Source organism: Monodelphis domestica, chromosome 5, assembly GCF_027887165.1.
Source record: "Monodelphis domestica isolate mMonDom1 chromosome 5, mMonDom1.pri, whole genome shotgun sequence".
In the NCBI taxonomy this organism is placed as follows: domain Eukaryota; kingdom Metazoa; phylum Chordata; class Mammalia; order Didelphimorphia; family Didelphidae; genus Monodelphis; species Monodelphis domestica.
This window is the reverse complement of record NC_077231.1, coordinates 289,792,857-289,818,730: the sequence shown is the minus strand read 5'-3', so window position 1 is coordinate 289,818,730 and position 25,874 is coordinate 289,792,857. Positions and strand designations below refer to the sequence as shown.

General features: G+C 48.2%; 1 protein-coding gene across 33 annotated transcripts in view; it reads left to right on the top strand.

Annotated features, from left to right (window-relative positions):
- TBC1D5 (TBC1 domain family member 5) overlaps positions 1–25,874 on the top strand; it is a 682,585-nt gene that overhangs the window by 632,870 nt on the left and 23,841 nt on the right. For all 33 annotated transcript variants that reach the window (XM_016426458.2, XM_007505143.3, XM_056800296.1 and 30 more), the window contains 2 exons: positions 518–681; positions 19,274–19,373. In XM_016426458.2, the coding sequence (XP_016281944.2) occupies positions 518–681; positions 19,274–19,373 (264 nt within the window). The remainder of the gene's footprint in view (positions 1–517; positions 682–19,273; positions 19,374–25,874) is intronic.

Here is a 25,874-nt window from a genome sequence, read left to right as displayed (position 1 = left end):
AAAAGGAGCATTTTTATAAAAAGCTTCCTTTCAAAGGGATGGGCCGGAGGTCCGGAAAGCCACTCCCTGGCTGGATGACCCTGGGCAAGTCACCAAACTGCTGCTGGCCTGTTTCCTCAATGGCTCCCCCGCCCCAGGCTTGTTGTAGGGATCAGCCAAGAGGCTCGTTGGGAAGCCCAGTGCTGGCGCAGGCGTGGCCTCTCGCCATTCTTTCTCCCAGGGAGCCCTTCAACCATGTCCATCTGTCCATTCACCTCCATATCTGTCTGTCTCTCCATCTGTCATGTCCTTAGACAGCGGCGGAGAGGAGGAAAGGGTTCCTCGTGCCGCCAGGAACCAAAGGGGGCTTTGCCGGGGCTCTGCTCAGGAGCCCGCCATGTGCTGGGGGTTCTGAGAGGGGGGTGTGGAAGACCCAGAGCCCCCTCCCCCCAGTCACGCCCACACTGGGTTAGGAGCTCCTCCTGTGCTCGCCCCTGGCAGCCCAGCCGCTCAGCCTCTCCGCCATCTTCCCTTGCAGGGCAGAGCGCCAAGAACATCAGTGCGTCTCCCAGCATCGACAGTCTGCCCGGGGGGAGAGAGGTCACAGGCTCCCCGCCCTCCTCGGCCCCCAAGAAGGACTCTTTCTTCAGCACCATCTCCCGTTCCCGCTCTCACAGCAAGACCATGGGCCGGAAGGAATCGGTGAGTGCCCGAGGCAGGCGGGGGTCAGGGGAGAGGGGGGGGGGCAGGAGGGAGGGGGGCAGGAGGGAGGGGGAGGAGGCGGAGACCAGCCCTCTGGGTGGGGTGAGGGCGGGCTCGCACATACTTGGAGCGGGTGCGGGAGGTGTGGGCTCCCTGCGTGAGCCGCTCAGCCGCCTCTTCTCCGCCACGTTCCCGTGCCTTCTAGATGGCGAGACAAGCCAAAGCACTGGTTTTCGAGGGGAAGATGCGCAGAGAACCTGCAGAAGGAGAGGAGCCCCGTCCAGGGCCAGGCTTTAGCGGCAGCGGCTCTTCTCTTGGCAAATAGAAACGCGAGAGTTCTTGGAGCTTAAAGCTGGCCGGTGCCGGGCGAGCTCGTTGGCTTCCTTAGAGAGGGAGCGGGAAAGCCTCGCTCCTGAGCTTCCTCCCAAAGCTCAGCTTCTCCCGCGGGGCTGACGGTAGTAGACCGGGTGAGCCTTTGCGGAGAACGCCCCGAGGCACCAGCACCTTCTCTTGCCCTCCAAAGCGCCTCTGAGGTGTCGGGCCTTGAAGCCTGCATGCTGCGGGCTTCTGACCCGGCTGCTTGGACGGAACAAATTACATCCGGGACTTTGTTTTCCAGAATTCCGTGTTAGCTACTTCGGGCCATTCCTCTGTCGGGTGAGCGTTTGTAGGGCCCTTGTCCCATTGAGTCTCGTTATCTGAGTGGTGGCAGCGTCCAGTGCGTGTGTGCCGGAGTGGAAAGGGAGCTTCCCTTAGAAAGACGGGCCCTGAATGCGAATCCCCGGTCAGCCCCTCAAGCCTGCGGGCCAACAGTTACCAGGAAGAGAGGGTCGGGGCTGCCGAGGATGGAGGCAGAGACCTCCAGGGAGAGAGTGCTGGGCGGGGACCTGCTTTCCTCCAGCCAAAGCCCGGATCCACTGTGGGTCTATCTGACCCCCACCTCAGTCCCCTGAAATGCGGCCGCTCTAGCTGCTTCTGCACCAACCCCCAACGCCTCCCGGGGCTCACCGGGGTCTCCTCCATCAAAGGAGGAGGCCATGTCTCTGGGCCCTTCTCTCCATCCACGCCAGAGGCGCCTCCCTGAGGAAGCTCAGCATCTGAGGCGAGGAGGCCCAGAAGGAAGGCTGCGAGCCTGAAGGAGCCCGCGGAGTGCCTGTCATGAGCAGGGAGGCACCCAGGGCTCTGAGGTCTCCTGTTTGGCCTCGGTTCCTGCCTTCTCCCCCCTCCCCCCAGCCCCTGAGGTTCCCCGAGTTCGCTGACTCCTGCTTCTCCCTAGTCTCCTTCCCTATTTCAGGGCTGCCCTTTGCCCCGGTGGCCCCGGGGCCCTTGTCCGGCTGTCCTGTTCTCTCCTCCCTGTCGGGCTGGCCTTCCCCAGAGCGGCCTGAGCTGCTCTCTGACCCTGGGGCCCTGCCGAGGGGAGCTCAGAACGGGCCCAGAGCGAAGCAGCCTCGGGGACACCAGTGCCCGTCTGCCCGCAGCTCGGTAGGCCTGGTGAGGAGGCGGCCAGGGAGGGCAGCCCAGAGTCCTGCATTCAGGCCCGTAGAGGAGCCTCCCAGCTGGGGGTGAAGGGATTGCCTTTCCCTGGGGGAGGGGGATAACTTCTTATTGGAGCTGCACCGCTTGGGGGCCACCAGGTTCCCTTCTGTTCTGAGATTCCTGCCCGTTTGGGGATGGGCGTTGGTAGTGCAGACTTTATTCTCCTCATTTGACAAAAGAGGAAACTGAGGACTCCGTTCACGATGCCAGTCACCGAGCATTGGCCAAGCTCTGAGGGTGTGCTCGATGCTGGAGCGGAGTCCGGGGGGCCCGGCCTGGGCCGGGGGCTAAGTTCTGGGCCTGGGCACGGACAGGGAACGTCCACCAAGCATGGCGGGGCTGTGCGCAGAGCGGCCCCAGCTGTAACAAGACCGTCCCGATCCGAGCCAGTCTGGAGACCCGAGTTCAAAGGTGCTCTTGGACGCTTGCTAGCTAGGAGACCTGGCCAAGTCACTTAACTTTTGTTTGCCTCGGTTTCCTCCTCTGTGAAATGGGGATAAATCACTGCAAACACAGCCCCGAGCCAGACGCATTGTAAGCTCTCTATTCACGTTAGCTCTTGTCATCAGACTATTTTACACAGAACCCCAGGCCTATTCTGCTGACTCGGTGGACCAGCCTTCCAGTTACTGATTATCGGATTTGTTCCCTCTTTCATCACATTTAGAATCACAAAATGCCAATTGTGTGGAACGCGCTGAGTATATCGGAGCTCCGAATTGGTCCACTGGAGGGTAACATCTTTCATGGGCTGACATACAGGATGTTCCCGTTTGCACTCGGTCACTCTTTAGCCTCTTGCGTACACTGAGCTTGTGTGAGTAGATCGCGGTGGAGGTTTCTGTCTTCCTTCAAGGTTCACACTATGGATTTTGGTCTGGGGCCAGATTCAGTGCGGATGGCAGAGTGGGCTCCTGGGCAAGGGCCACTCTGTGTGCAAGTGCTGCCTCCTCCCGGGCCTCTGTGCTCCCTTCAGGACACCGGAGCCTCCTTGGCTGTGCTTTAGTAAATCATCTTTTATGGAGAACTTTTTTCCACAAATCTTTGTTTCAGTGAAAATATTTTTTATCAAGATAGGTCTGTAAGCGTCTAGCTGTGCCTTGGCTTTGCCTTATAAAGCCGGATGTGTGGTGAATCGCGGTCTTGATAAAGAGCTGTCTTGTGCCACTCGCGTGCCCTCCTGATCGTTTGCATGATGTCGAAAAGGGCCTCGGTGCCAGGCTGCATGTCAGATTGGGGCGGGAAATGCCCGGGAAGGCTGAAGCGATGGATTTGTAGTAAGAGAGCAGACTCAGAATCAAGATGTCGGTAGCAAATGGCACGAGATAAGCCCAACCCGGCAGGATTTCTGTATGTGAGGATTGTTGTCAGAGCTTCCAGCCTCCCTGTTCCCTTCCTTTCCCCACTTAGTGGCATCCTTCCGCTCTCCCTTTTCCCTTCTAAAGCCACCTTCTGTCCGTCTTGTCTCTACCTCCGCTCTCCCGGCAGGCCTTCCCTTAGATCCCGATGAAGGCTGTGGAGGGGAGCCCAGCTCGTGGAGAGATGGGGAATTTCAGGGCTACGCTGCTGCTGGTGGGCGGAGGCAGACTTCGAATCCATTCCAGGGTTTCCACCGACGATAACATTTCAGAGGCGCGAAACCCCAGCTGTCATCCAAACCCCAAAACAACAGCCCCAAATGAAAAGTCCCCTCTCTGCTCAGAGCTACAGTTAACCTGGGACGTTTAAGCCACGGGGGAGAAACTCTGGAACAGCTTTTCACACCTCGTGACAAAGCACGGCTCCACCACCGGAAGTCTCAACCAGAAGACATTTGGGGCTGGATTGGAGGATATCTGGCCGAGAAGACCAGGGCGGGAGCAAAGGGAAGGAGCGGGCGATCACTCGGGAGAGCGCGCCCGCCTCGAGGGACGAGAAGGATTTTTGACCAGAGTGAAGTAGGGAAATTCATGCTCTGCTGAGGACCGGAGAGGGCAGGCTGAGAAATGGGTGATGACTCCCTGGTGGCCAAAAAAGACAGTGTGAGCCAAGGCGGAAACAGATGTTAAGAGTCTTTCATGCCCAGCAAAAGAGTGTGCACTTCACTTAGGAGGAATTCTGCGCCTCCAGAGAGTTTTGAACTGGTGCTGAGAATGGTTTGTGAGGGAGGCTGTGGGAAGGGATGTTGGAAGACGTTGAAGGAGGCAGCCTAGAAGAGACACAAGCAGGGAGAAATTCTTTTAGTCATTCTCTTGAGAAGTGATAAGGACCCAAGGTGGAGCAGCACCCATGGGAGCAGAGGTGAGGGGAAGGATTGGAGAATCTTGTGGAATTAGAGGTGCAAATAAACCAGCTTTTCTTTCAACAAGCACACGAATCTGCTGTGTAGCTTTCTACCCAGCCACCCAGAAGGATTCCCCAAGCCTGGGAAGTAACCTTTAGACTCCATCACCAATCCTCAGCCCCAAAGGAGAAGGTTGCCTTCCATATAGGACCCTAATGCCAATAGGATAGTAATGAGAATGTGTCGGCGGCTTCCTTTGGATACAGATTTTGTCACTGCTGTGTATTTGGTTTGATCCTTGCTCAGTGCACAGGTGTTATCCATTCGTTGATGAGACAGCACCACAGATACTACATGAAATATCAGGACCCCTACTCTTTATTTCCATTATGAAGCTCATGTTTTACCAGTTACATGGGATAACAAACTTCTCCGTAAGTTTTCCAAAGTTATAAGATCCAAATTCTCTCTCCGTTGCTTCCCCCTTCCCAGGGCTGGCAAGCAATTTGACCCAGGTTATACACGTATTATCACTCAAAATATATTTCCATATTGAAGAACCTCACTCTTTAAATGAACACTTGAGAAAAATAAAAATACAGCCATGTAGGCACCAACCGCAGAATAATGCCGAAGGAGACAACTCTTAAATACAGCTTCAGGTAAAATGAAAAACTGGATGCTACCCAGATGGGCAATAAGGATATTAATATGTCTGCTTAGTGCCCAGAGTAAGTGTGTTTTTAGTAGGTTTTTTATTGCTGCCGAGCATCAAACAATCAGCCTCCCTAGTCTTTTTCCATTAGGACTAAGTCCTTTTGTCGTCAGCCTTACCGGACAGATTCAGGATTTAGTGAAAGGACTAGGCTCGGCCAGTTGTAGGCTATAGGATGCCCTCAGTCTGTTGGGTATGGCGTGTAAATAAGTCCTTGAAAGGGAGACCAGTAGGTCCCTTCTGTTGTTTCAGATGCAGTATTGTAAAGATTTTGTCGATGGGCCCAAATAATGATTAATAAATAAAAAGGTGCTATTTTTTCCTACTCTTCTAATTATACCGGGGAAAAGAAAAATCAATACTTTAATTTTCAAAGAGTGGAAACCCAAACAGAAAGCTTTTTCTTTCATTCTCCAAGACCCAATGAGTTTTCTTTGCACTTTGTTTTTGGAGGAATTCTTTGATGTGAGTTCTTGTCCTCCTGGTACCACTCAATAACTGTGTGGCCTTCGATGAGGTACTTAGTTTCTTAGGGCCAGCAAGGTGGCTCAGTAGATAGGGAGAACCCTGAGCCTGAACCCAAGGAGACTTGAATTCAAACTTGATCCCCGGCACTTTCCACCTGTGTAACCCAGGGTGCCTCTGTCTGTTCAGTTTCCTCATCTGTAAAATGGGACAATAATAGCATCTTCCTCCCAAGGTTGTTGTGAGAATCAAATGAGATTGAGTTAATATTTGTAAAATGCTTGGCCCATAATAAGCCCTATTTAAATAGTAACTGGACCTCAATTGTGTCATCTTTTATCTGGTGAGCTTTTGTGGGACTGTTGATTCTAAATTTGTGAATGAATCTAACCCATGGAGCAAAACATGTCAAAAGGATTTCATTGTGACTTAAGTTCTTGCCTTGGTAATATTATTCAGCTTCCGCGCATGGCACATACCCCAGCTTTCTGGTCACTACTGCAGTGAGAATTAAAATGTGAATAAAAATGTGCCAAGGGACAATTCATAGATTCCCCTTATAAGTGTAAGGCAGCATGCTCAGATATTGGGGATATAAAAAGATATGGCAGGCCCTAGGATTTGTAAGATACAAAAGGAAAGAGACAAATAATTATGATAGAATTGGAAAAGGGCAGCTTCATGTAAATTAGTGCTCCAAGCAAAGGGCTATGAAAAATCAGAGGAGGAAATGGTCACTTTCTCCTAGGTGGGTGACAGAAGAGGTTTGTGGAGAACACAGCACCTGAGGGAAGGCTTAAAGGAAGGGAAGTACCAGAGAGCAGAGCAGGATCCCATGCAAGGCATGGAGTGAAGAAGAAGAGGAAAGCTGAGAACTGTAGAGGGCAGGTAATTCATTCTGCCTGGAACAAGGGGTACACGAGAAGGCTAAGAGATGCAGAATGGAGCCACGTCCTGGGCGATCTAGACTGCCAAGATTGAGAACTAATTCTCTACCCATCAGGCTACGGAGAGCCTGTGAGCACTTTTAAGTAGAGGACTGACCGAGTCCAAGGAATGCATTAGGAAGATGACTTAAACAGCAGAGGGAGCCATAGGGGAGAAGATTGTGTGGCCAAAAAGGCCACCTCAGAGATGATTTGGGGCAATTTGGTGTCCCAGTAGATGGAACTCTGGACCTGGAGGCAGGAAGATTCATCTTCCAGAGTTAAGTACAGTCTCAGACACTTGCTCTGTGACTCTGGGCAAATCACTTAACCCCATTTGCCTCTGTTTCCTCATCTGTAAAATGAGTTGGAGAAGGAAATCGCAAACCACTTCCAGTATTTCTGCTAAAAAACCCTGTCAGACATGACCAGAAAGTGAGTGCACATCAGTATTTGAGGAAGCCAAGTAAGAGGAGTTGGAAGCCTGAGCAGTAACTGTTGAAGAAAGGCCAGGTGCGGGCAGTAGTGCTGAGGAGGAATCTTCAGGGCTGGACCACTGATGGGGTGCTTAGGGGCTGGCAAGGGGAAGGGGCAAAGACCACTCTTTGAAGTATCTGAGTGCCTGTCCAGGAGAAGAGGGGGATTCGGCTTGTGCTGCTCGAGTCCCAAGGAAAGAACAGGGAGAAGGGTAAAGTTACATAAACTCAGACTTGGGGTAAGGAAAGAAGTAATTCCAGGCGCTCCAAAACAACCTGGCCGCCTCGGAATAGTGTCTGTTCAGGGCAGCGATCAGTTATTCCGAAGAGAGTCATCTTCAAGCAAATGCTGACCACTTGTTAGGAACATCGTCAATCAAGAATGTGATCCTGAGTTTTCAGGTCTGGGGATTGGGGTTAAATAGGGAAAGGAGGGCGAGGGCAGAGACTTCAGGAGGAAACGGCAAGTTTTAGATACATTGAGTTCGAAATTCTGGGAAGATACCCAGTAATGGAGGTTCCCCAAGCCGTTGGAAATGTGAGACTAGAGGTATTATGAACTAGATAAATCGTGGAGACAGTTTTCTTCCCTTATTCAAGTCTTAAAGTTGACCCCCCCCCCCAAACACTGTTTTGAAATCACTTGCATTATTTAACAAACCGCCCAAATGCTTGTCCTTGACTTTGATGTCGATGCAGTTCCTTGTCCCGGTTATTGGACTCCTGGGTTCTGTTAGCTCGGCTATTTAAAGCGTGCTTCTAACTCAGGGTCACCAGTGTAATCCTACATGAGAGCATTGCTCATGCACAACAACTGTTTCTCTAATACAGACTTCTCCCGTACCCTGACCTGACCAGCTGACTCAGATGAGTGCAAATGGACAAAAGCGACCCCACCATTAGAAGGAGAACTCCAGAAAGTTCTCTTATCCGGGATCAGGAGCATCAATTAGGACTACAGTCAACACATCACATCAGTCCGTCCACAAGCATTTATTAAACTTTTACAGAGCTAACCCTGCCCTCAAGGAGTTCACATTCTAATGGCAGAGACAATTTGCAAGCATAAGGAGATAAGGAGAGAGTAGATGCACGGTGGTCTAAGCGGAAGGCATTAGCCGTCGGGAAGCAAGAAAGGCATCCCCCCGAAGAAGAAAGAAACCCATCCAGATCCTCGGCTCTCGGCACAGTTTGGTCCTCGATATTTTGGCTAACTGAAAGTCAACAACTTAGAGCTATTTGCCAAAAACGTAACATGGTGGCAATATCCTGAAAGTCCAAAAGATGGGGATGTTTCCCCATGAAAATTAGCCAATGAGGCCATACACACGGGTCTTTGCAAAACAGGAAGCTAGATGGTCCCCCTAAAGACAGAACTAGGAAATGAAATTAATTCACAAAAGCTCATGTTTACAATATCAAGGCAGGGGTTTGAGTGCTGTGTGTGATCGTAGGCTTAAGTCTAGAGGGTTATATTTTTCATAAAAACAACAACAGTGAATAAGCCATAGCTATACCTTGCAGCACTTTTGCAAACAAGGAAGTTCACAACTTAACTCTGCGGAGGATTTGTACTCCCCTACTTCCGATGCTCAGGTCTGCAGCAATTCCGGTCAGATTTGGAGGACCTGTATGAGATTGATTTGGGTTCAATATTTGATTTTCATTTCTAAGATGTAACTTTTTCACCTATAGCAGGCTGTTTGTGATTATCTGTGCTCTTCCCTTAACTGTATAACCAGAAGCTAATTACGTTAAAATTATACTAGGAACAAATAAAGGTTATGGGTGAGGATGAACCCCAAAACAGCATGTCACGAGCTCCACCTCTTGCTACATGTACGCATGTGATTCCCTTTTAGCCCTAATAATGGTAACAATAGCTAGTATTTTGATAGCACAAGATCAAGCACTTGTCAAGTAACCTCTTATTTCATCCGTATGATCCCAAGAGGTAGGTTTTATTCCCATTTTACACTTCAGGAAACTGAGGCAGAAAGTGGCTAAGTGAATTCGCTCACGGTCACACAGTATCTTGGGTTAGATGTGAACTCCGGATCCTGTGCACCCCTCACCGCCCCCGCTCTCTGGTCCCAAGATCTCTTACTAGGTGATCTTGACGGTCACTCTCTGTACTCCAGGATCCTGTGAACAAGCATTGCCCACCTGAAGGTAAACAGAACCCACTATTATGGTGTACAGAACTTGAAGTTTCCGCCCCGCGTATTCTGTGCACCGCAGAGCCCCCTCCTCACTCATCCCCCCACTGGCTTACAGCCTCTTCCTCTGCTCTGGACGGACCCACGTTTCACCCATTACCACCTCCTAAAAGAGCAAGGGCAGAGTGAAGACCAAGTCTCTGTGTCCTTTCCCAGCATGGCCAATGTGGAAATGGGCCTTGCACGAGAGTCCATGTATAACATGGATCCAATTGCTAACGTCTCAGAGAGTGGAGAGAGAATTTGGAGCTCACGATTCGGGAAAAATGAATGTTAAAAATTGTTTTTACATGTAGTTGGCGGGGAAAAGAAAATACTTAAAATGAAAAGGAAAAAGAGACATCGGTGAAAAGGGCCCCGGTGAAGGAAGGCTCGTGCTCGGTGTCAAAAGCTCTGGATGTAGTCTGGGCTCCTTGCTTCCCTCTGAGGTCCGTGGGAGGTGCCGTGTGGGGCAGTGAGCAGAACGCTGCACTGGACTATCAGAGACTAGGCCTGATGGACTGCCAGCTCTTTCTATGAACTCTGGGGTCCTCTCTAACTGTGTGACCCTAGGCAAGTCCTTTCACTTCCCTGGGCCGCAGTTCCCTTTTCTCCAACACAGGAGATTGAACTGGCTTCTTCCCAGTTTGGACATTTTTTGACTCTGTGATGGACTAGCTAGAACAAGCCACTGATTCTTTCTTGGTCTTTTGCCTCAACATAAAATATGGCTGAACTAAAGTCTCTGGTTCCCTTCCAACCCTAAAATCCTGTAACTCATTGAAGGTACTATATATTGAGAGTGATTGATGATGCCCTACGTGGTTTCACTCCTGTCGTGTTGGAAGAAGCCTTTTATTCCTCAGGTTGCCCTTTCTTCTTGGATCACTAACATTAAGACATGATGGGTTGTTGTTGGGTTTTTTTTTTAAATAACCCCTACCATCTGATTTAGAATTGATACCAAATACTGATTCTAAGGCAGAAGGACAGTAAAGCCTAGGCAATTGGAGTTAAGGGACTTGCCCAGGGTCACACAGGTAGAAAGTGTTTGAGCCACCTAGCTGTCGCGGAACATTAGTGTATCAGTAAACACTGGCCTCATTGCTGAGGAAACAGAAAAAAGGCAAAAAAAACAGGCTCTGCCCTCAAGGAACCTAAATCTAATGGGAGGTGGAGAAGAAGAAAAAAGAAGAGAAGTACCCAACCTGGAGCTGAGTAGAAGCACCGGGCACCCTCCTTAAATGAAGGAGAAGAGAGGAACTCTACAATGGCTCCTCTCTACTTTCCCCAAATGGAGGGTGGAAGAGGAGCTCCCCAATGTCTCTCCTCCATAGAAGGAGGGAATGGTCTCAGCACCTCTGAAGATAGCAAGCACTCCAGTATTGGTTGAATGAATGCATCATTGATATATTTTCTCATGAAATGTTTTAGTTGTTTTTAATTGAATCGTATAGTTTTGATTTAATGTGGGGAAAAGTAAATATTTTTCAAGCACAACGTATCCTGTCAAATGACCTGCCATATCTCTCTTACTTTATTTTGCCAAAAACGTTTCTTGGGCGTTTCTCTCGCTTCTCAAGTTTCATTTAGTGTCTCCCCTTTTTATTCATTTTTGAACATAGATCAATCCAGTTTCTATATTGATATTTGAAAACTTTGTATACATAAAGTCTCCAGTGAAAATCTTATTTCCTTGATTTCCCTTTTTCTTTTCAACATTTTCTATTTACTTCGTTTCCAACTTCTGGTTCCCTGTCTGGTTGGGTAGAGTCCTTTCTTCTTATGTTAGATCGTCTGTCCCTGAAGTCTTTAAGTTGGGTATCTGTTGAGTTTAGATGTCCAGTTCCTGATCTGTGAAGATTGTTCTTCAAAGAGAACCTCCATATCCACTGGCAGGAGGCAAAAATAAAACCCTCATGTCTTAGAAAGAAAATTCTGTCCATTACTTGTATGGTGGAAGCCTGTGAGAGGGCAGCCTTTAGAATATAACTGTTTACAATCAAATCCTGATAAAAGGCTTATTCTCCCACCAGCAACCTTATGAGGACTGCAAAACAGACTCACTAAGAAACATTCTGAAGTTTTAATTCACACCTGCTCCAGTTTGAATTAAGAATAGCAGAAAGGAGCTATAATTGATAATGAAACTAGATCATTCAGTTCCCAAGTTAAACAAATGAAATTCTTGATATACAATGATTATAAGCATAAAAGTATTTCAAGTCTTATTCTTTTGGCAATTTCCAGATTACTTGAGAGATAACAGTAAGAGAAGAATACAAAATGACAGAATGTAAGTACCTATGCTTATTAATAAGCGTTAGAATAAAGCACTAATAAAACTTAAAAAGACAATCTCCATACTTTTTCTTTGTGAAAAAACAGATGGTCACAACATTTCCAAAGTTGACCTTTGTCAAAAAGAAACCAGATGTTTCAAAGAAAAACCATCAAATGAGCCAATTGATTACCAGGACCCAACACTGAAATGTCCGAGGTGAAGGGAGGGACCCCAGAAATCGCCTCATCACATTCTCTCCCCATTTTACAGATGAGGTGGAGTGACTTAGCTTAAGGAGTACAAGTCAAATAGGAATAGATCAGTAGGAGAAGAGCCCCCAGAATCTTCCATGCTGGACCAGAATGGGGGGGGGGGTCGACCAGGCAGTGAGGATGAGCAGAAAGATGCCAACCTCTGGAAAATCTGAACAGCTTCTCTTCCTCGCTGACTTAGAAAGCCCTCCTAATGCATTCAGGTCAGCCTGTGAGTGGCCAGAGGAAGACGGTTGACACTGAAGAGCAGTTTGGTCAGGCAGTGAGCACTCAGATGGGTTCTGACTGCTCACTGCTCACTTTCCCCCAATCATTTTAGTTTTGTTTGTTTGTTCAGTCACATCAGTCTTCTTCCACTCTTTGTTGACCTCATTTGGGGTTTTCTTGGCAAAGATATGGGTGGTTGGCCATTTTCTTCTCCAGCTCATTTGACAGATGAAAAAACCTGAAACAGTTGAATGACTTGCCCAGAGTCACATAGCTAGAAGTGTCCGAGGCTGGAATTGAACTCAGGCATTCCTGACTCCCAGTGTACTATGTATCCCCTGTACCATCCAGCTGCTCCAGTTCAATAGAATTCACTAATAATTTGCTCGAGGGTTATCTAACATATATTACAATTGAAAGGTCTCTGTCCTGTGTGGTCAGCATGAATCCCAGGATCAGAGAACTTTAGAGGTGAAAGAGATCTTAGAGATAGCTGGACCCAAAGCTCTTATTTCATAAAGAGTCCCAGAGAGAATGAGCAACTGTTGCCCAAAGCCACGTAGCTACTAAGTGTCAGAGCTGAGGTTATCTAGTGTTCTGTTCTCCCCAAGTGCCTTCTGTCCTAGAGAACTCAAAAGATGGATTTGCCATTTTAACTTTCTCAGCCTCTCCAAGCTAATTCAGCCCATCCCTGAGAAGGCAGGTGTACTTGGGTTATAGTCTTCCCCTGCTGGCAGCAACTGCAAGACTAGAGAAGGAAGGATGGGAATCTGACTAAATACTGGAGAAAAATACCTTTATCTACTGTGGGGAAGCTGTGTTTGGAAGAGATGCAAAAGGGGAAAAGAGTCCCAAAAGGGAACTCCTAGAACAGCATAGATTAGAACTCCATAATTTATTTTTTGATCATATTTTGGACATATTTTCCTAATGGATTTTTGGCCCAAAGCAGAGCTATTTTGAATCACATCAAAATACAGTCATTTATTAAATTATCCAAAGCTCTACAGTATGAGTTTTAATGCCAATAAAGGCAGTGGACAGCTTGGGCATTGCTATGAAGACACTGACAACAGAGTGAGTGAGTGTTTAAAAATGAATAGCCAAGATGGCAAGGAGACCAGAAACTGTGCCATATGTGCCTAACACATAGTAAGTAATCTTTCCTCCCTTCCTTTCTTCCCTCCCTCCCTCCCTCCCTCCCTCCCTCCCTCCCTTCCTTCCTTCCTTCCTTCCTTCCTTCCTTCCTTCCTTCCTTCCTTCCTTCCTTCCTTCCTTCCTTCCTTCCTTCCTTCCTCCCTCCCTCCCTCCCTTCCTTCCTTCCTTCCTTCCTTCCTTCCTTCCTCCCTTTCTTCCTTCCTTCCTTCCTTCCTTCCTCCCTTTCTTCCTTCCTTCCTTCTTTCCTCCCTCCCTCCTCTGTCCCTCCCTCCCTCCCTTCCTTCCTTTCTTCCTTCCTTCCTCCCTTCCTTCCTCCCTCCCTCCTTCCCTCCTTCCCTTCCTCCCTCCCTCCCTCCCTCCCTTCCTTCCTTCCTTCCTTCCTTCCTTCCTCCCTTCCTTCCTCCCTCCCTCCCTCCCTCCCTCCCTTCCTCCCTCCCTCCCTCCCTCCCTCCCTTCCTTCCTTCCTTCCTTCCTTCCTTCCTTCCTTCCTTCCTTCCTCCCTTCCTTCCTCCCTGACTTCCTTCCTTCCTCCCTTCCTCCCTCCCTTCCTTCCTTCCTTCCTTCCTTCCTTCCTTCCTTCCTTCCTCCCTCCCTCCCTCCCTCCCTCCCTCCCTTCCTTCCTTCCTTCCTTCCTTCCTCCCTTCCTTCCTCCCTGCCTTCCTCCCTCCCTGCCTTCCTTCCTTCCTCCCTTCCTCCCTCCCTTCCTTCCTTCCTTCCTTCCTTCCTTCCTCCCTTCCTCCCTCCCTCCCTCCCTTCCTTCCTTCCTTCCTTCCTTCCTTCCTTCCTCCCTTCCTTCCTCCCTCCCTCCTTCCCTCCCTCCCTCCCTCCCTTCCTTCCTTCCTTCCTTCCTTCCTTCCTTCCTTCCTTCCTTCCTTCCTTCCTTCCTTCCTTCCTTCCTTCCTTCCTTCCTTCCTTCCTTCCTTCCTTCCTTCCTCCCTTCCTTCCTTCCTTCCTCCCTTCCTCCTTTCCTCCCTCCCTCCTCCCTCCCTCCTTCCCTCCTTCCCTCCTTCCCTCCCTCCCTCCCTCCCTTCCTTCCTCCCTTCCTCCCTTCCTTCCTTCCTTCCTCCCTTCCTTCCTTCCTCCCTCCCTTCCTCCCTCCCTTCCTTCCTTCCTTCCTTCCTTCCTTCCTTCCTTCCTTCCTTCCTTCCTTCCTTCCTTCCTTCCTTCCTTCCTTCCTTCCTTCCTTCCTTCCTTCCTTCCTTCCTTCCTTCCTTCCTTCCTTCCTTCCTTCCTTCCTCTACATAGGGATCAGTTGATGGCATTCGGGAAGTTCAGCCTGTATTTATTCGCATGTTGTCTCCCTCATTAGATTATAAGCTTCGTTAGGGTAGGGACTGTCTTTTGCCCTGTTTATGTATCCCTGGTGCCTGGCACATAGTAGGCTATAAATGTTGGTGGTTGATAAATGATATAAATGATATAAGAGGGGTTTGAGAGAGAGGAGAAGCAAATAATAGACTTCAAACCTTTGAAGGTATGCCTTGTACAAGAGAGATCAGCAACTTTGGAGAGCAGAACTTTAATAAGACAGGTGTCAGTCCCCTGGATGGGAGAGAGAATTTTCTAACAGTCAGATCTGTCTAGAAATGGAGTGACTGCTTCAAGAAATGATGAGTAAATCGAAATAGGAAGCTGATTGCCATCTTCCAAGGGACGTGGTCAGGGGAGTAAGAGCCTGAGTATATGGGCAGACAACATCAGAGGACCTATCTGACCTTAAAATTCCATGACAGACAAAAAAAATAACCAAAAACCCTCAGGTCAATCCTCTTTCCCTTCCCCTATTTATAGTTAATGTACTTACCTAAAGGCAATGAGCTCTGCCAGACAAATTTTTGGCAAAAGCATTGACTTGAGGCCATTAAATAAGAGTTGGCATGACTTAATGGATGATGGCCAGCCTCCCAAAGCCAATAACAGACACCTAACTTAGTGCCCTAGGTAATTCTCTGTAAGAAGAGTTGACTATGCTTTGGTGGAAGGGTTTTCACACCAGGATTTCCTTGCACCGGTGAAATCACAGGTTCAAAACCAAAAAACCAAAAACATTGAAAAATCATCAGAGGACGCCATACAAATCTGGACATGTGTGTAACACCCTTTAAAGTTCTGCAGTGAGTCGCCATATAAGTGGGTTTGTAGTTTTTATTTGTCCTCCTTCGGCTTCTTAAAAAAGTATGCAGGATTTTTTTAAGCCCCAAGATGTGTAGTGTTCCAAACAAGTTCAAGGCCATGATAGCTCCTACTTTATTTTACAAAGCACTTTCCTTCTACTGCCACACTGTGAGGTAAGCAGGGCCCTTACGTGCTACTTGTGCTTCAGAGCTAAAGAAATTAAACTTCAGAGAGATGAAGTGATTTCTTCCACTGTTGCCAGGTAATAAGGGGGAGTCCAGCTGCAGACCCCCTTCTGTGTCCTTTCCATCCACAATTACCTCATAGAGCAGGTTTTAGAATTACATAAAGTCTCCCTTATTATGCAAACCAAAGGCTCCAAAATGTTGTGATCCTGGTTGCCAACATCTGGTGCCTGCTGAGGATCAGATTAGAGCCGAAAGAAACATCACCTTTGGAGAAATAACACTGAAAATGATGGTTTTGAAGCCTCCAGAATAGATAATATTGTTCAGCACATCTTACGTAGCTTTAAATAAAAATTCATCCACCGTTACTTCACGTGACACCGTAGAATCTTCTTCCGGGGGCTCAGTGCACTGTTTTTCATGTTTATAGAGATATTTATACATGCGTGTGTGTAGACCTGCATACACATGTGTACATGTATGTATCTGTACACACCCACGCCCCTTGCTCTGGTTGAGGCCCTCGGCCTCCTTTCAGAGGTCCCTAGCACGTGCTGGCCATCTCCGTTCCGTGAACTTTCCCCCTCCCTGCCGCCCGCCTTGCCAGCTCTGCTCCTGTTCTCCATGGGCCTTGCCCGTGCCCCAGAGCCGTGCTGCTGCGTCTCCCCCAGGGGCTCGGCGCACCCCGATTCCAGGGAGCCACTTAGCTTTTGTAAAGGGATGTGTACTTCCAAGACGTCGCCAGGACAAGAGTGCAGGCCTTTGCCCCACCGCCTCCGGGCACCCTCCTGCTAGAGCATCTCTCGCGTCACCCTCTCAGGTCGCCTCCAGATGTGCCGTGGCTGTCCCAGCTGCCTCGGGGCTGCTTCCCGAAGGCTCCTCCGGGCCACGGTGTTGGCCTAACGGAGTGGCAGAGGCCCAGGGTCACCCCTCTCTTGTCCTGGCCCAGCCAGCAAGAAGCTGCTTGGGGCTCTGGTCGCCGGTGCCTGGGAAGATGGCCTCTTTTCTGGCGGTGAGGGCCCCTGATAGGCTGTCTCCGTCTTACCTCTGTCTCTCTGCCTCTCTCTTTCATAGCGCGCGTCTTTGATCCCCCAGGCTTGAACCCGGGCTTTCCCATCTCTAGGCCTGGCTCTCAGCCTACCAACAACCTATTTAAAAACTTCCCATCAGAGAGCCCCGGATTCCAGGACTTTAGAAGCCATCAGGCCACCCGCCTCTTCTTAAATGGGGTAACTAAGACTCGTTGATGTGCTCAGGGTGGTGGGCACGAAGGATGGGAGCCGGGACGGTGTCCCTTCCCCATCATGGAGCCCGCTGAGAGGAGATCAGGAATTCTTCGATACTAAGAAACGTGTGCTTGATGCCCAAACCAAAGCCTGCCATGTTTTTGCTCCACAGTCTGGCTCCAAACTGCCTTTCTAGTTTTATCTTCCAATGCTGCCCTCCATTTTAACTAGATTGGACTTTCTAGAATGATTCCCTTCCCCATGTCTTCCCGTGTCTGTCTGGTAAAATCCCTCCTTTCCCTCAAGTCCTGCCCTCCCTAACCAGCTGGATCATTGAATGGTTAGAGTGGAAAGGGGCCCGACTTAGCCTCAGATGTGTTAGGCACAGGCGGCTTACTCACTCTTCGCCCAGGGTTCCTCATCTGTAAAGAGAGAAATCATAGAATCTTCTCCCAGGTTTACTGTGAATCTCAGGCGCGCTGCATGCAGAGGACTTTGCACACCTCATGGCGCTGTGTGAAGCTGTAGAAAGCACTCTATAAATACTAGCCGTTCTTCTTCGTTGAACCCAAGTGTCACAAACCCAGGACTCTTCCCCTTGTAGAAGGTCACCTCCCTCTGCCATTGCTTGCAGTACACATGTTGGCATGGTGAATGCAAAGCGCAGCCATCCCTCAGCCCTGTGACAAATAGGCAAGGGAAGGGGGCTGAAGCAGGGAATATTGTAAAAGGTATCTGACGGCCTAAATGTGAGAACAGGCTTGAGAAGGCACCACTTTAATTTATGACAAAAAATAAATAAAAATAAAAACCAGGGGGCAGCTGGGTAGCTCAGTGGATTGAGAGCCAGGCCTAGAGATGGGAGGTCCTAGGTTCAAATCTGGCCTCAGACACTTCCCAGCTGTGTGACCCTGGGCAAGTCACTTAACCCCCATGGCCTAGCCCTTACTGCTCTTCTGCCTTGGAGCCAATACACAGTATTGGCTCCAAGACAGAAGGTAAGGGTTTCTAAAAAATAAATAATAAAAAAATAAAAACCAACCTTCAGTAGACTTTTTGCACCAAAATTCATTTCTAAACTCGCAGCTGTGTCCATTTTCTCTCAAGAGTATTTTTGTTGAAGTTCCACAGACACCATTTCTAGAGGTACCCGAACATAAAAGCAGAACTTTTCAGCCCTGGAACATCTGTGTAGTTAAAATGGAAAACACCTGCTGCTAGTCACCTTTCCAGCCATTAAGTTATACAAATCCTTTCTTAAAGCAAACTGCACCAACTCCCAAGAGGAAAAGAAATAGATTTGCTAGCTTATTTTCTTTCTTTCTCCTTAACTATTCCAAGAGATCAAAGATATTTGAGAGGCCAGGCATCTGGAATAAGAAGGTCAGGCCAGCTCCCTCCTGCTGCCCCAGCAATAATCTCTGTTTTTACTAACCTAGCCCTTAAGCCAATGCTAAGAGTATCTCACCCTTCTTAGGGAATCATCTGTAATCTCATCTAGCCTAGTTAACATTGTTAAGTGGGAAATATTTTGGGAACTAAAGCTCCAAGATTTTTTGGTGTATGTGCACCCTAGAGCCAAAAAAGATTTCAGCCCCATACCCTCGACATTAGATATACAGTCTGCTGCTTGGTCCTTTAGAAACTGTCAAGATCCTCCTGTTTATAGCTGTGTTGGTGAACCTATGGCACACATGCTGGAGGGGGGATGCTCCCTTCCCCTCTCCACATGTGTCTGAGGACATTTCTCCCAACACCTGCCCCTCTGCCTAGCAACCCAGTGGGAGTGCTACCTCCCCTGTCCGGGATAAGGCAGAGGGCTCACATGTGGCATGAGAGATGTAGTTTGGGCACTCAGGCTCTAAAGGTTTACCATCACTATCTATAGGATACTGTTCCCAGAGCAAGAGTAGATTTCTAGAATAGCTGGGAAATCTTTCAGCTAAATTTTTTTCTTCTTTAAAAAAATATGTTTATTATTAGTTACCCTCATATGCTATCCAAATAATTTTATTTAGTTCTTAATATGTTTACCTCCAAATCATCTCTAAAATATTTATTCCTTCATTATTCTTTCTCATTTTGTGGTACAAAGGATATTGATGGCTTGTTTTATGGGCCCTTATGTGTGTTCTCAAATAAAAATAAAAGCTATTTTAGTGCTTTGGGAGCACTAAACATTTTAGGAAATATTCCTTATCATCCTCTTGTAAGTTCTTGGGATTTCATTTCATACACCTGCCTCTCACTAGCAAAAACATAATTTATAATAACCTGCCTCCAGTGAGCATGGAGCTGTTGGTGAAATTCATTGAATATTTATTAAGCAATTTTTTCTCAATTTTATTGCTTAATATTGGTTGAGTATATGAAACTGTCACTAAATTATGAAATTCACAGACTAGGCCCACTGTTTTTCCCTACCTCCCTCTGACAAATTTCTATACTGGACCAAAATCAGATTATTTTGTCTCTTTATAATCTTCCAACCTGTTTGAGGATGTTAGGAGTTTTATTTTTTAATTTTTGTCTTCATTGGAATATCTCGATATTTTTATTTTAGGAAGAAGAATTAGAAGCCCAGATTTCATTTCTTCAAGGACAGCTGAATGACCTGGAGGCCATGTGCAAATACTGTGCCAAGATGATGAACACTCACTTGGGTACGTGAGTACTCTGACTTTCAGCCCTGGGCCTGTCTATTTCCTATGAAAGACACCCTTCAGAGTGTTTACATACTTCAAACAAATACCATTTGCTGATTTATAGAAAGGCTCAGAGGCAGGGCATCTGCTCTCCTGCTCTGTGAAACTCGCCTTTCTACTAGGGGCTGCAACCACTTGTGTAGCTCCTCGCTCTTTGACTCAAGTGCATCTTGTGTCCACTGAATGTCTCACTGACTTTATGTTGAGGGGAGGCTTTCCCAAATTACAGTGAGAGGCTTTCCTTCATTGTAGTAAACAGATGTCCCTTTTCCCTGCTCAGTGGTACACGTTTGGCTTCAGTAACCCCTTCCCCTGAGCCAGCTGGCTCCCCACACACAGCCCCTTCCCAGTTTCTCTCAGCCCCAAATTCCCCTTCACTCAAGTGTCTTGGCCCCAACTTCTCTGGCCTTTAGCCAGCACAAGGCCCAGGTCACGGGGGTTTCCAGCCTCTCATGCTGTTGTGTGCCTAGGGCCACTCAAATCTCTCTGAGTTCTGATGACCAAACTGACCACACACATCCAGATTGGGGAGGCCATGTCTGGAGAAGTCAGGCCTCACTGTGTCCTTGATGTGTGGGACAAAGTAAACATTCTTTGTCTAGTGTTCAGGTCTCTCCAGAGACCTTGTCCCAGCCCCAAGCCAAACTAAGTACATTCTGGCTGCAGAATCACACAGACCCCCTACGGACACAGAGAAGCCATGGCATCCAAGCCCAAGCACCCACAGTGTTCTCCATGATCACAGCACCTGCTGTCCTCCCAGGGTAGGCTCCTGCCCAGTCCTAACAGTGTCCAAATTCGCTTTGGCCTCAACCTTTTCCCACCTTCCTGGCCTCTCATTTCTGTTTTCCTTTTGTGTTCATCATTACTGACACACTTTATGAAGCATCAGTGTAATGGGCTCATGTCTCTGCATTGGACAGTAGGATTTAAGAAGGACATAATGTTTCATGAAATACATAAAACCTAAAGAGCAGTAATGCACTCAGTTTACAGAGAAAAATCATCAAATCACAGACTTAGAAGAATTCTAGAGATTATCTAGTACAACCCCCTCATGTGACAGATGAGGAGTCAGAGTTACACAAGTACCCTGATGTGGGGTCACCAGGAGTCAGATGAAGGCATTTCATCCTAGGGCCACAGATGCCAAGCCCACACTGGCACCACCTTCCTTGCCTTGTGCACAGAGCCTTGGGGACACTGAGGGATGCCATCTCTGCCATCCAGGAGCTAACGGTCTCTTAGAAGAGATGAAGGGGATCCTGGTGCTTCAGAGGCAGCGGCAATTGCCCCTGGCCAGGATGACCCATGGAAAAGGTGTCTGCAGCCAAAGTAAGCATGAGAGAAGGAATTCCTGAAGAGAGAAGGGATGGCGCAAAGCCACCTTCTTGCCACTGTTTCCATCCCCCTGCATGGCGGCAAATGGGCCCTGGTAGAGATGGTTCTTCACAGGAAGGGCCTTTCCTGTCTGAAATCACAGGCTACTCCTCCAGCAGCCCTCTTAGGAACATGGCCTCCATTCATCCTCGTGCCTGTCCAGGTGATCTTAAATGATATACATTTATATAAAAGACCGCCTTGGAGGAAAGGAAGCTGGCCGTGGAGGTACACCACCAAGAGTCTCATCCCTGGCGACCGCTGATTTCGTAGACACTCATGAGCTGCCTCCAGCCTCTTTAGGCCTCAGCTGTCCTGCCTGTCGAAGAGGATTCTGAATTCAGTGGCCTCTGAAGGCCCCTCAGGACCTCCATTTGTGATCCCCTGCCTCCATCCTTGCCATGGTATAAGAAACTCCTCTTCTGCCTTCTTTCCCTCCACAGCCCTTTGCCCGTTTCTCCCCCTCCAGAGCGTGGCTAGTGTCCTAAAAGAGCACCACCCTTTGTACCCCCGGGATATGCCAGAATTCCCCCATGCTGCCCACCGGGGCGGCTCCTCCTCACCACCTCCATTTCCAAGTGCCTTAGAGACCCCAAGACAACAGAATCATGAATTCATCCCAAGTTTCTGAATGTGCCAGGTCAGATGACTCTTCTGTTATTTGCAGCTTAGCCTACACTGTCCTTTAACAAGTGGGAAAAGCTTTCTGAGTGCCCAGAGAAATGCCATTTTAGGTAGCTGATTGACTCCCCACATTCAGATCCTGAATCAGGCAGCCCCCCAGGCCCTTCCTGCTTCCCTGTCCAATGCCGGGGGGGGGGGGAGGGAGAGAGAAAGAGAGAAGGAGAGAAAGAGAGTAAAAGAGGAAAGAGAGAGAGGGAGAGAGAGGCAGGCCTCAAGGAAGAGATGGCAGAGGAGCGCCCTTGCCTTCTGGTCCTTTGAGGCTCACTTTATTCTCTCTTATCTCAGCACCCAACCCTTGCCTTTTAGCGTGTGATTCCCCATGAGCCTTTCTCAGTATGACACTTTCAACATCTCTCTGTCCCTTTGAGTGGTTTTGGTAACATGTTAAAAAAAAAAAGTTCAGAGGCACCTTGTGAAAAAAAATAGGATCATTTTCAGCTTTAAAGCAGAGCAAAACTGAAGAAACAGAACCTGGAGGTTTGGGCCTCCTTGTTTTCCTGGGTCCTTTTGCATTTCTTGACTTCAGTGTGGCTCCCAATTGGCAGTGCTGAGGATTGACTATACCGAGAAATCTGGACATTGAAGTAGAAAGTCCTGTTAGGAGTTCCAGGTTACTCAATAGACCCGGCAGCCTTTACGCTGAGCCCTCGCGTTCAGAGCACTTGGGATTTTTTGTGAGCACCGAAGGGCAGCTTGAGGTAAATTAACTTAGAATCAGGTGTTCTGTGTCTCTCTTGCCATCACGTAGCCAGAGTCAGTCTTTCTCTGGACCATGAAAATACAAAGAACTTGGCTTCCTCTTCTTGCCTAAGGCTTTGGTGCTCTCTGGTTGGTTGGTTGGTTTTTTCAGTTGGGTCAGAGTCTCTGGGACCCCCATTTGGGGCAGGAATACTAGAATGGTTTGTCTGACTTTTCTGGCTCCTTTGAGGAAACTGAGGCACATAGAGATGAGTGACTTGCTCAGGGTTGCGTGGCAAGGGTCTGAGGTCAGACTTGGACTTGACGGCAGGCCGGGTGCTCTATTCGCTGTGGCACCTCCCTGCCCAGGTGGAGCTGGTACCTTGGAGCCCTACAGAGGCCATCCAGCTAAGATTCCGAGTCAGATAGAGGAGATGACCCCGTCGTGACGGCCGGGCCTTTATTTGGAGAGAAGCCGGGAGGGCCGGCCGACAGGCCGAGGCAAGCTCTGAAACATCGAGGGGTCCGGAGGGGTGCGGGCAGGGGAGAAGCTCCTCCTGTGGGCCGCGCTGCATGCTCAGCGCTTTCCAAGCTCAGCAGGGCGCAGACGGCTCTTAGAAGCAGCCCGGCTCAGTGAGGAGTGAGGAGCCGGCGGCCCGGCCGTCCTCTGCCCTGGAACGTGACTTCTAGGCAGGAGACAGCCCAGGGAGAAGGCTTGGATAAGTGGGCGAAGCGTCCAGACGTAAGGATAGGGAAGGGCCTGGAGGCTGAGGGCCGCTGAAGGAACCTGGTCTGTTTGGGCCAGAGGAAGGGCTGCCACCTACCGGGAAAGAATGCTGCGGAAGAGCTGCTGTTGGCTTAATTGGGTTGTGTCTGTGTGTCTGTACATGCGTGCACACACGTTGTATTTGTGTGTGTCTGCATGTGTACACATGTGTGTGTACATGCACACACATGTCCTGTGTTTGTGTGTGTGCCTATATGTGTACACATCGTATGGACATTGTTTTTCTTGATCTTATTTGGTTTTTTGAGTGGATTCAACCTCGTTTGGTCAGGAATTTTTTTCGTTTGCGTCTTTGATCTAGTCCAGCCTTTCACCAACTGAGAAATGAAAATGGACCCCAGTTGGGGATGGATGTGGGACTCCTGGGAGGAGGCTAAGATTTAGAGCTAGAGGGGTCTGATCCTGCAGGGGAGCCCAGGTGTAGGGCCAGATGCTCTAAGGGGTTGGCTTTAGTTTCAAAAACAATAAAACTTTAGTTTAAATTTAAAGGTGTGTCATTCAATTGAACATTTTACTTTAAACATGTAAAATCCATTCTTAGCTCACTGGCTTATGTGGGGTGCTGACCCCTCCATTCCCCCATTTTATGAGACCCACAGAGGGAACGTCCAAGACTAGCCCGTTGTTCGCTTCATGGCACCTGATGGGCCATTGGCTCATTTGTTAAATGGGTAACAGCCTCCATGATGGGAAGACGGGCTCACTGACCCCTTGGGTTAACAAGGAAGGGGCTTCTCTGCCGCTTTCCTCACTTTTCCTTCTATACTCTCAGTCTTCTTTGCTTGCACCTCGCCTTCACTGGCCTGGGCTAACTGGGCACTCAGCGTGTCCCAGGTGTGGAAGAGCACGGAGGGGAGATGCTTTTGGAGTGTTCCTTTGCTGCCCCAGGATGTAGTTACTCCGACCTCTTGACCTTTCTTTACTCTTCTCTGGAACCACTAAGGTGCCAGGTGGGAGGGGATGCGCTGGGCTTCAGCCACATGTGGATCCCATTTTGGAATGGCCATTTTTAATAGTTTTAGGCCAGATGAGCAACCTGGCGATGGTGCCTTTTGTACTTTAGCTTTCTACGTGCAAAAGAGCTGAACTTCTAGCTTGGGAAAATTTACATTTAATGAAAATCTGCTGACAGCTTAAATACTTAAATTGTGCCTTCGGGATGATTTCCATGCCACTGTGGAAGATGTTGCCAGAGTGACAGATAAGGGTATCCTGGGATTACCTTTAGAGTCCTTGCAAAAAGATTTGTATTTCCCTTTGGATTTTGGAATCTTCTGTTCAGGACATCAGATATGCTGGCTACATGAGAGTGAATGTTCTCCTCTGAGTTTCAAAGCATCAGTGCATTGGCTAAAATTAAGGTTGCTAAGACCCGATCATCACTTCTAGAACTAGTGAAGGACCCGAGACCACAGCCTTACAAACTTGCAGGTATATCAGCTTCTCTGAATCCTCTTGGAGTCCTCGCTCCCCTGGTTTTCAGGAAGTACTTTTCCTCCTTTGAGAATTACAGGTCAGCTAATATTTAGGGAAGGGTTTTCAAAGTTTAGTAATCTTCAGGTTTATTCATTGGGTAACAACAGGACAGGGACAGAGAAAAGCTCCCTCTTGTTGAAAATGATGCTAGGGCGGCATTTTGCTCAGACGGCCTTTCATTATTGAATGTATGGGAAAATGGAGGGCATTGGACTTCCGCACTGTGGTGGCCACACTCATTACTGGGGTACCCAAAGCTAGTAGTTCTTTGTTGGACCAGAATGTTCCAAACATTCGATTTGGGCTAGTTCCTTGTAACTCGCTGGTTAGATAGGCAGAGCTGAGAAAAGGAGCATTTAGTGAATCCAAACTTTTCCCATCAAATTTAGAAGTATTGTCTAAGTACTCGTTCTTAGTGTTGCCATGGTTACTCCACTGTCATTCTGATTAATATGCCAAAAGCCACTGGTAATCTTAACCTTACTAACCAAACTTTGGCTATTTTGAGTTTTGCCACATTTCTCACTCAGATTGAAGTGGGAGAGCAGCGTGTACATATCCATTCAATTAGCAGAAGCCTTAAAAAAAAACTTTATGGGCCGAAAGCTTTTTACCCAGAGACTCCAGCTCCCAATCCGAAGTAGACAACGGATATCTCAAAATGAAGACTTCCTTTGTAGTCTGCTTGACTTTAGAACAAAACCTTTGGACTGGAAGGGAACCTAGAGACCATGGGGTCAACCCCCTGGCCCTTTGTATTAGGGGATTATTTAAGTGAGATTTGAAGATTTTAAGATCAGCTCTACCAATCTCCTCCTTCCTCCCTTCCCCTCCCTTTTCCTCTTTGTCCCTCCTCCTTCCTTCCCCTCCCTATTTGATTCTTCTGTTGGTCTCACTGAAATCAGCTCAGGGTGAGTCTTTTGGTATATCAGATAAATCACTCTTTCTCTTCTCTAAGATTAAGTAAGGTGTTATTTAAAAGAAGGGGAAAGGAAAAGAAGTTGAGAGGAGAGAGGGTTTGGGGTTTCCCTAATACTAAACAATTCCTAAGTTGGAAGATGGTGGAATATAGTTCAGATTTGGGGAAATGGTCAACAGATCTTGAAGATTCAAGTTCACTGTAGTATAGCAGAGAGAAACCAGAGAGCAGGACTTTTGTCCTTCCTCTTTTCTGTCCCAAGGCAAAGAGACTCAGTTTTTGTTTGCTTCCTCTTTTCAATGGTCCTTCCTGGTCCCCATTCTAAATAGAATGCCCATCTTGATTGACAGGCTCTGGAGTCCTTGCTTTTCCAGCCTTTGTTGCAGAATTTTTTTCCCATCTCTCCTTCACACCTTATACCTTCCAGTTGAGAAGCCTGAGTTCTGCCAACATACACAGTGTCTCCTGACTCCTAGACCAATGCTTCTTCCATAATAGCATGCTTAAGTCATAAAAAAAAAATTAATGGTTCCAC